This window comes from Chlorocebus sabaeus, chromosome 11, assembly GCF_047675955.1.
Source record: "Chlorocebus sabaeus isolate Y175 chromosome 11, mChlSab1.0.hap1, whole genome shotgun sequence".
Classification (NCBI taxonomy): Eukaryota; Metazoa; Chordata; class Mammalia; order Primates; family Cercopithecidae; genus Chlorocebus; species Chlorocebus sabaeus.
In genome coordinates this window covers 26,008,618-26,018,641 of record NC_132914.1, presented here as the reverse complement: position 1 = coordinate 26,018,641, position 10,024 = coordinate 26,008,618, and the positions used below count along the sequence as shown (strand labels likewise).

Here is a 10,024-nt window from a genome sequence, read left to right as displayed (position 1 = left end):
CATAAAGGCCCTTCCTATTGAACAGTGAATGACAGACATGGCCAGATCCTCTCTCTTGGAATGCTTTCAATGTTAGTCACAGAGAGGGACCACTAGAAGCATAGATAGCAGTAGAAGCTGACACTACATGAAAAAGCAGTGGACAGATGGTGATTTATGAGAATGGCAAAATTACTAGAGTGATAGGCAACGGATACTTGTTAATGAAGGGACAAGTAGGGCCCCACAGCCTGCTGCTGGATCACAAGTGCAGTTGATTCCCGGACCGAACAGCAGCTCTCTGACTGATGACAGTGTTTTCTAAAGTGTCCTTATTGCCTTAGAGTAAATCCTCCGCGTTTGCAGTGCTTGGATGGTGCTCTAGCATTTTATACATTTTCTAAGAGCCCAGGTAACATAAGGGTACTCCTGTTGTTCTGGCTTTAATTTTATCTGCAGAAGAGGGTTTCTTGTGAAAGAAAGGGTCAGTACCTGTGCACCTTTACACGTGGCTACCTTCCCAGGACAGTCTAACAGTCGAGGGTAGAAACTTCAGCTTTAGCTTAGAGCAGGCCTGGAATCCCCACGCTTATACTTTTTATTTCCTCTCCCTTTTCCCATTGTGATCACAGTCTGGTTCGCTGTGCTTGTCCTTGGAGAGAGGAACAGAAGGAAGAGCCAGGGAGACTGTTCAAGGGAGCCACCAGGCTTGAGAAAGAGGAACCCCTGAAGACAGCAGAAAGTGTGGGTGCCAAGAACTTGAATATCTACATCAGAGTTTCTCAATGTGCACACAGCGAACCACCAGTTTAGGATCATTTGATTTGCTAAAAGTGAAGATTACTGATCTACCTTAGACCAACTGAATACAATATATGGGTGAGGGGCCTAGGAACTTGCATTTTTGGTAAGCATGGCAGGTGATTCCTAAAGCATTTACCCTTGAGACCTCTATGTTAAGGAAAGAAAGGGAATGTTGCAAGGAGGTGGTGCTGGCTTCTAAGTAAGTACCCAGGACTGAACGGCAGAAAGACCTGACATACCATATGTATAAATTGCTTTGGAAGTGAAAAGGAAAGAGAAAGTGTCTGAGATAAAACGGGAGTGTGGGGTGCATGGAACAAATGGTTGGATGCAGATTTGCTTTGCGAATCATGAGCCTAGATGATAACTGAGACCATGTGGATGGATAAGGTTTCTGCTAATGCCAGAATTGTCATAATCAGCATTAAAGTGCTATATAAAGCTTTCCCCTCTTCAATATTATAGTCCTTTTAAGATGTACGGAACACCAACTGTAGGAAGAACATCATATTCGCAGCTGTAAGAGGAAACAAGAACTTATCATGCACTTGATGTTGCACAAAATAAATCTGTGATTTATGCTTGAGTGACCACAAAGTTGCATACACATAAGTGCAAATTCATTCATTTAAGAATTCCATGTGTCTATTATGTACGAGATAAGTATCTCTCGGCTGCATAGAATGTGGCTTATCAGAAGGTGACCTGAGTTTCAAAGCAGATTGTTGTTAAGATGAAGACAGAGATTGACAGGAGGTTTAAGACACTCTGTCTAAGTAAGGATTTAGAGTCACAGAGTTCATGGATTAGGATTTACAATCCACAGAGGGTCCACAGATTCACTCATTCAACATTGCATAAATATTTATTGAATGCCTTGTTGTGTCAGAGACTGTCTTAGGTGCTGGAAATTTAGCAGTAAATAAAACAGACCAAAACCCATGCCCTCATGGAGCTTACATTCTGGTGGGAGAGAGACAAGAAAACAAAATAGTGTATTATTGAAGGTGATGAGAGCTCTGGAGAAAATGTAGGAAAACAGATAGATCTGGGACAAGGGGGAAATTACAGTATCAAAGATGATCTTTTTAGGGAAGATCTCATTTTAAAAACACTTTAGAACAAAGATTTAAATGAGGTGCCAGACAGAGGGGTAGCAAGTGCGTATTCCCTGAGGAAGAAGCCTGCCTGGCATTTTCAAGGAACAGCCAGTAACCAATGTGTACCTACGGACAGTAGGATGAGAGTTCAGGGAAGTAAGAGGGTAAGGGATATCAAATCATTTAAAGCCATGTAGGATTTTTGAAAATAATTTTGCTTTTATGTCAAGTGGAATGAAGGCCACTGATGATCTGGGAGTAGAGTGACTATGATCTGACATGAAGGACACTCCACTTTTTAACGATGTGAACTTGGGCCCAGGTTTTAACCGCTAAATCTGTTTCTTCATTTGTAAAACAGTAAAAAGCATTTTACCTCATAAGGTTGTCGTGATGATTAAATAAGATGATACGATACGTGCAAAAGATTTAGCTTGTACTTAACATAGAGTAGGCACATTTTCTCCCCTTCCCTTTCACTTCTCTCTTCTGCCCCTTCCACCTGGCGCTAGCAGGGGGAGACTGGAATAAACCTTGCAGAATACAGCCCGTACAAGAGTAGAAAAGATGACAGTTAATGTAAAGCCTTGGTTAACAGACATAATAGCTCGGATTTAAATTCAGCTTTATTGGTGGTTTATGATGTGGACTAGAGAAATGGAACTGAAAGTAGAGTCTCGGAGGAGGGGCGATCCTATCAGGCACAGGCGTTGGTTGGTTTTCCACCCCTCAATCCTCAAGTCTCTCCCAACGTACCTTTCCAGGTAGTTTATCAACACAGACTCCGGGTATGCTAGCATGTTTAATTGCCCCATTGTTTAATATCTTAACTCCACAAACGTTAACTGATTAATCTGTCTTCTAATTAATGTTTGAATGACTCTCCTCGGGTCTAAACTACCGAGGGCACCTCTACTTAACAACAGTTGTCTTTTGTTTGTGATTTCAGGGGCCATGGGTATATGCGAAGTCCCTGTTTAGAGACCTTGTGATGGGTTCAAAATATCAAGAAAGATAGCAAAATATCACAAACCTCCTACCCGAGATTAGCGCTGAAAGGGTCTGTCGCGTTTGTTTGGGCCTGGGGCTAAATTCGCAGCCCGAGTGCTGAGGCTGATAATAATCGGGGCGGCGATCAGAAAGCCCCGGTGTGGGAAATCGTCCGCCCGGTCTCCCTAAGTACCCGAAGTCGCCTCCCACTTTTGGTGACTGCTTGTTTATTTACATGCAGTCAATGATAGTAAATGGATGCGCGCCAGTATAGGCCGACCCCGAGGGTGGCGGGGCGCTCTTCGCAGCTTCTCTGTGGAGACCGGTCAGCCGGGCCGCTCGTGGCGTGGCCGCTCGCGGCGTCTCCCCGGTGGCGTCCGCACAGCCCTCCGCGGTTGGGTCCCGCTCAGGGTCAGAATCCGCGGCTGCGGGGACCGCCTTGCGGCGAGGCAGGGGGCGGGCCGCCGCGTGGGTCCGGCAGTCCCTCCTCCCGCCAAGGCGCCGCCCAGACCCGCTCTCCAGCCGGCCCGGCTCCCCACCCTAGACCGCCCCAGCCACCCCTTCCTCCGCCGGCCCGGCCCCCGCTCCTCCCCCGCCGGCCCGGCCCGGCCCCCTCCTTCTCCCCGCCGGCGCTCGCGGCCTCCCCCTCTTCCCTCTTCCCACACCGCCCTCAGCCGCTCCCTCTCGTACGCCCGTCTGAAGAGGAATCGAGCGCGGAAAGCATCGATAGCTCTGCCCTCTGCGGCCGCCCGGCCCCGAACTCATCGGTGTGCTCGGAGCTCGATTTTCCTAGGCGGCGGCCGCGGCGGCGGAGGCAGCAGCGGCGGCGGCAGTGGCGGCGGCGACGGTGGCGGCGGCTCGGCCAGTACTCCCGGCCCCCGCCATTTCGGACTGGGAGCGAGCGCGGCGCAGGCACTGAAGGCGGCGGCGGGGCCAGAGGCTCAGCGGCTCCCAGGTGCGGGAGAGAGGTACGAGGCGGACCACCCCTCCTGGGCCCCTGCCCGGGTCCCGACCCTCTTTGCCGGCGCCGGGCGGGGCCGGCGGCGAGTGAATGAATTAGGGGTCCCGGGAGGGGCGGGCGGGGGCGCGGGCGCGGGGCCGGGGCGGGCGGGGTGAGGGGGCTCTGCAAGGGGAGGCGCGCGGACGCGGCGGCGCGGGGAGTGAGGAATGGGCGGTGCGGGGCTGAGGAGGGTGAGGCTGGAGGCGGTCGCCGCTTGTGCTGCTTCCTGGACGGGGAACCCCTTCCTTCCTCCTCCCCGAGAGCAGCGGCTGGAGGCTGCTGGGGAGAAACTCGGGCCGGGCTGGCTGCCCCTCGGGGCGGTGGGGTGCGGTGGAGGTTACTCCCGCTGCGCCCCGGCCTCCCCTCCCCCTCTCCCCGCTCCCGCACCTCTTGCCTCCCTTCCCAGCACTCGGCTGCCTCGGTCCAGCCTTCCCTGCTGCATTTGGCATCTCTAGGACGAAGGTATAAACTTCTCCCTCGAGCGCAGGATGGACGGATAGTGGTCCTTTTCCGTGTGTAGGGGGTGTGTGAGTAAGAGGCGAGGTCACGTTTTGGAAGAGCATAGGAAAGTGCTTAGAGACCACTGTTGGAGGTTATTGTGTTTGGAAAAAAATGCATCTGCCTCCGAGTTCCTGACTGCTCCCCTCCCCCATGTATGGGCTGTGACATTGCTGTGGCCACAAAGGAGGAGGTGGAGGTAGAGATGGTGGAAGAACAGGTGGCCAACACCCTACACGTAGAACCTGTGACCTACAGTGAAAAGGAAAAAGTTAATCCCAGAAGGTCTGTTTTGCTTGGTCAAGTTAAACCCGAAGAAAACCCGCAGAGCAGAAGCAAGGCTTTTTTCTTGCTAGTTGAGTGTAGACAGCAATAAAAATAGTACTTGAAGTTTAATTTACTTGTTCTTGTCCTTTCCTTTATTTCTTATGTATTACTCTCATCCCTTATTTCTTCTATAATATCCTCATTTTGCAGATGTGTTCTACATCTCATGAGTTATTACAGTACTCCAAAACAGCACTTACATGATTTTTTTACATGATTTTTTAAACTTACAGAGGAATTGTAGCAATCCACCAGCTAACCGCCTGAAATAGACTTAAACATGTGCATCTCCTTTTTTATTTTTTATTTTTTTGAGATGGAGTCTCGCTCTGTCGCCCAGGCTGGAGTGCAATGGCGTGGTCTCGGCTCACTAAAACCTCCGCCTCCAGGGTTCAAGCGATTCTCCTGCCTCAGCCTCCTGAGTAGCTGGGAGTACAGGTGCACGCCACCATGCCCAACTAATTTTTGTATTTTTAGTTGAGAAGGGGTTTCACCATGTTGGCTAGGATGGTCTCCATCTGCTCTGTTGCCCAGGCTGGAGTGCAGTGGCGCCGTCTCGGCTCACTGCCACCTTCGCCTCCTGGGTTCAAGCAATCCTCCTGCTTCAGCCTCCTGAATAACTGGGTTTATAGGTGTCTGCCACCATGCCTGGCTAATATTTTGCATTTTTCATAGAGAGAGGGGTTTCACCATGTTGTCCAGGCTGGTCTCGAACTCCTGACCTCGTGATCCGCCCACCTCGGCCTCCCAGAGTGCCTTATGTATCTTCTAGCTGAAGTCTAAGCCTTCTTAAATCTTGAGCTCTATCAAAACAGAAAGGTTTTCTAATTGTTATACAATATATACGTTATGTTTATAATAGAAAGCATTTAAAAACTAAGTGATAAAGGGGAAAGGTCTATTTGTAATTATCAGCTCAGAATTAACCATATAACTGGTGTCACTGAAGTGACTAAGGTCCAAAATGCTGACTCCTACATATGATAGACTACAGATATCAAATATGGTTGCTAACATTAGTTTACTTTGAGACTGTAGCTATCCACAGTGTACTTGCTTTTAAGAGATGGTGGATGGTAATTCAGTTTTATGACAAATAAAAATGAATTTTCTTCCATAACAAAATTGTTGGATTTGAGTCCAGTCCACTCCTTATTAGCTTTTCTGACTGTGAGTAAGGGAGCTCCTCCCAGCCCATGATCTTCATTTGATAAGACTACTTTGGAGCCCAGTTCTCTCTAGTGGATTTAAATGTGACTTGGTTTTAAAAATCTCATTCAAAGAATTTTTTTTTTTTTTTCTGGAAACAACCACCGCATAAACAAGTAAACCAGAAGATATATGTAGCTGTGAATTCGTACATATACACAAACTCTAATCCAGTGTCTGTCCACAGTATTTACTAGGCTGGTAAACTTTTTGGCCTTAAGGACCCCTCTACGCTCTTTTTTTTTTTTGAGAGAGTGAGCCTCACTCTGTCACCCAGGCCAGAATGCAGTGGCGCTGTCTCGGCTCACTACTACCTCCGACTCCCAGGCTCAAGCGATTCTCCCGCCTCAGCCTCCCGTGTAGCCGGGATTACAGGCTCCCGTCACCGGGGCTAATTTTTGTGTTTTTAGATACGGGATTTCACCATATTGGCCAGGCTGGTCTCGACCTCCTGACCTCAGGTGATCCGCCCGCCTAAACCTGCCAAAGTGTTGGGATTACAGGCGTGAGCCGCCATACCGGGCCTACACTCTCAGACATTAATTATTGAAGGGGCCGGGCAAATTGGCTCTTGCTTGTAATCCCTGAGGCAGGAGGATCGCTTGAGGCCAGGAGTTGGAGACCAGCGTGCTCAACGTAGTGAGACCTTGTTATAAAGAAAAAAAAAAATTGAGAATTAAAAAAATCTTTGATTTGTGTGGGGTTTATTAATATCTATCATATTGGAAATTAAAACAGTTTTTAAAAAATGTATTAATTCATTTAAAAATAGAAATAATAAGCCCATTACTTAGTAACATGAATAAAATATTTTATGAAAAAATAACTATTTTCCAAAACAAAACCAAAACTTAGAAGAGTGGTATCGTTTCACACTTTGGTAAATCTCTTTAATGATGTGGCTTAATAGAAGACATGGATTCTTATATCTGCATCTGCATTCAATCTATTATGATCACACATCTGGAAAACTTGTGAAAGAATGGGAGTGAAAAGGGTGAAGGACATCTTAATGTTATTATGAAAACAGTTTTGACCTCTTGCACACCAGAAAAGTCTTAGTAACCTGAGGGGTTCCTAGACCACCTTTTGAGAACTGTTTTAGGCTATGCAAACTGGTTGGGGGGAGGTTGGGGTAGGCAGAGAGCTAGAGAATACATTTTAGTGTAATTCTCATCATCCATTCCTAATTGCTTTGGCCTACATTTGAAATAAAGCATGGAGGCAAATAGGATAAGATATATGTTTGTAGTGGTTGTTAACTGACCCTAGACAAGCAGCCAGTAAGTCTAGGTAGAACAGAGTAAGGCGGGGAACTATACTGAGACTGTGTGTGACACAATTTTTCTAGCCTGTGGTGCTTTTTGAGGCAGGGCTTAGGAGTAAGGTTAGTATGTTATCATTTGGAAAACCAAATTATTATTTTTGGTTTTCAGTAAATAGGATACGGTGTATATTTAGTGGTTTTTTTCTTTTTTCTTTTTTTGAGACAGAGTCTTGCTGTGTCGCCCAGGCTGGAGTGCAGTGGCATGATCTTGGCTCACTGCAAGCTCTGCCTCCTGAGTTCACACGGTTCTCCTGCCTCAACCTCCTGAGTAGCTGAGACTACAGGCGCCCGCCACCACGCCTGGCTGATTTTTTTGTGTTTTTAGTAGAGACGGCATTTCACTGTGTTAGCCAGGATGGTCTTGATCTCCTGACCCACCTCGGCCTCCCAAAGTACTGGGATTACAGGCGTGAGCCGCCACGCCCGGCCTATTTAGTGTTTATCTACAATACATGCACATTCATTAATTTGGAGCTACTCATCCATAATAAATAATTGTGCATTTACTCCCGTTTTTTCCTGCATTTCTCTCCTTATTTGTAATTATGTGTTACATGAGGGAAAGGAGATGAAATTAAACATTCGTATTATTTCAAAAAATTTGAAACAACTGACTAGAAAATGTGTTTTATTTTCTGTGTGGTGCTTGTTATACAAGTTGTCAGTATTCATGCACCTGTGGGGAGACAGTGTAGGAAAAGCAAAGAGTAACAGTCATGTGGATTACTGAGACATATTCACTTGCATCTCTTAACAACTGTTTTACTAAAAACAGTGTTTATCTCTAATCTTTTTGTTTGTTTGTTTTGAGGCAGAGTCTTACTCTGTCATCTAATCTGGAGTGCAGTGGCTCCATCTCAGCTAACTGCAACCTCCGCCTCCCGGGTTCAAGCAATTCTTCTTCCTCAGCCTCCTGAGTAGCTGGGACTACAGGAGAGCGCCACCATGCCTGACTCGTTTTTGTATTTTTGGTAGAGACGGGGTTTCACCATATTGGCCAGGCTGGTGTTGAACTCTTGGCCTCAGGTGATCCACCCACCTTGGCCTCCGAAAGTGCTGGGATTACAGGCATGAGCCACTGCACCTGGCTTTCTAATCTTTATCTTTTTGTGTGCAGCAGTGATACAGGATTATGTATTGTGATTGATGATCACATCACCTGGACTGAATAGTTAATTTGGAGTTCTCTTAGTTTTTACCTTTATTTTCCCCAGAGATTTTTTTTTTTTTTTTGAGACGGAGTCTTGCTCTGTCACCAGAATGGAGTGCAGTGGCGCGATCTCAGCTCACTGCAACCTCCGACTTCTATTTTCCCCAGAGATATTTCACACATTAAAATGTCATCAAATATTGTTCTTCTGCCTTAGCGTTTAAATTTTTATTTCCCCATGACACAATCCAACTTTGATACTCATTCTCCCAACCCTCATCTGATTCTTACTGTTAATACTTATCCAAGAGAGCTACTGCCATGATGCTTTAAAAGTTTCCCTATAGCTGTTGCATAGTGACTTCTAACTCTTAGAGGTGGGGGTTCACTTGGAAAACTAACAATAGGAGTGGAGATAGCTGTCAGCAACTTTTGTGAGGGTGTGTCTACAGGGTGTAGAGGACTGTTCTAGACACTTGCATGAGTGAAGTCATGATCCTTTGAGAGCCTTTAGCCGCTGCAGGACAGCAGTGTGGCTGTTTAGATACAACAACTTGAATTTAAAGATAAAAGAACTATCTATGTAGCAGTTATGTATTTTTCTTAAACGTTGATGGAGGAGTTTGTAAATGAAGTACAGTTCATTACAATACACATCTGTAGTCAACTGGAATTTTCGTGATTGAATTTTTTAAGGTATTTTGAAATAACTTTTCATATAAAGGTGAGTTTGTATTAAAAGGTACTGATGGAGTATTTGATAGTGTATTAACCTCATGTGTGACATGTTCTAATTTAGTCACATTTTCATTATTTTTATTATAAGGCCTGCTGAAAAATGACTGAATATAAACTTGTGGTAGTTGGAGCTGGTGGCGTAGGCAAGAGTGCCTTGACGATACAGCTAATTCAGAATCATTTTGTGGACGAATATGATCCAACAATAGAGGTAAATCTTGTTTTAATATTATGCGTATTACTGATGCAGGACCATTCTTTGGTACAAATAAAGGTTTCTCTGACCATTTTCATGAGTACTTACTACAAGATAATTATACTGAAAGTTACTTTAAGTTTTCTGAAATGTACCTTGGGTTTCAAGTTATATGTAACCATTAATATGAGAGCTTTCCTTTCCTTGGGAGTATGTCCGGGTCCATGATGTTCACTCTCTGTGCATTTTGATTGGAAGTATATTTCAGAGTTTTGTCAGCGGGTAGAAATTTGTATCCTATCTGTACCTAAAAGGCAATCTTTTTAATGTAACTTTTATTTTTATGGGTTTCTTGGTATTATGACATCATATGTAAAGGTTAGATTTAATTGTACTAGTGAAATGTAATTGTTTGATGGTTGATTTTTTTAAACTTCATTAGCAGTATTTTCCTATCTTCTTCTCAACATTAGAGAACATACAACTACCTGATACATTTTTAAAAATGAATTCTTTGCCTAAGGTGTGATTTATATAAAGATACTATTACCAACTTTACCTTTGCTTTGTTGTCATTTTTAAATTTACTCAAGGAAATGCTAGAATTAAAAAAAAAATTCCTTGACTAAATTTAAATTATTATGTTTTGAGGATTATTTTCAGCTTTTTTTAGTTTAATGAAAAGTAACCAAAGTAAAGGCCAGCA

General features: G+C 45.0%; 1 protein-coding gene across 5 annotated transcripts in view; it reads left to right on the top strand.

The window, feature by feature from the left end:
• Positions 1-3,529: 3,529 nt before the first annotated feature.
• The window catches only part of KRAS (KRAS proto-oncogene, GTPase), a 47,504-nt gene continuing 41,009 nt past the window's right edge, over positions 3,530-10,024 (top strand). The window contains exons 1-2 of one of the 5 annotated variants that reach the window (XM_007967964.3): positions 3,530-3,841; positions 9,211-9,333. In XM_007967964.3, coding sequence (XP_007966155.1) covers positions 9,223-9,333 — 111 coding nt within the window. In that variant the 5' untranslated portion in view covers positions 3,530-3,841; positions 9,211-9,222. The remainder of the gene's footprint in view (positions 3,842-9,210; positions 9,334-10,024) is intronic. The other 4 variants (XM_007967962.3, XM_007967961.3, XM_037990254.2 and 1 more) reach the window with 4 other exon arrangements.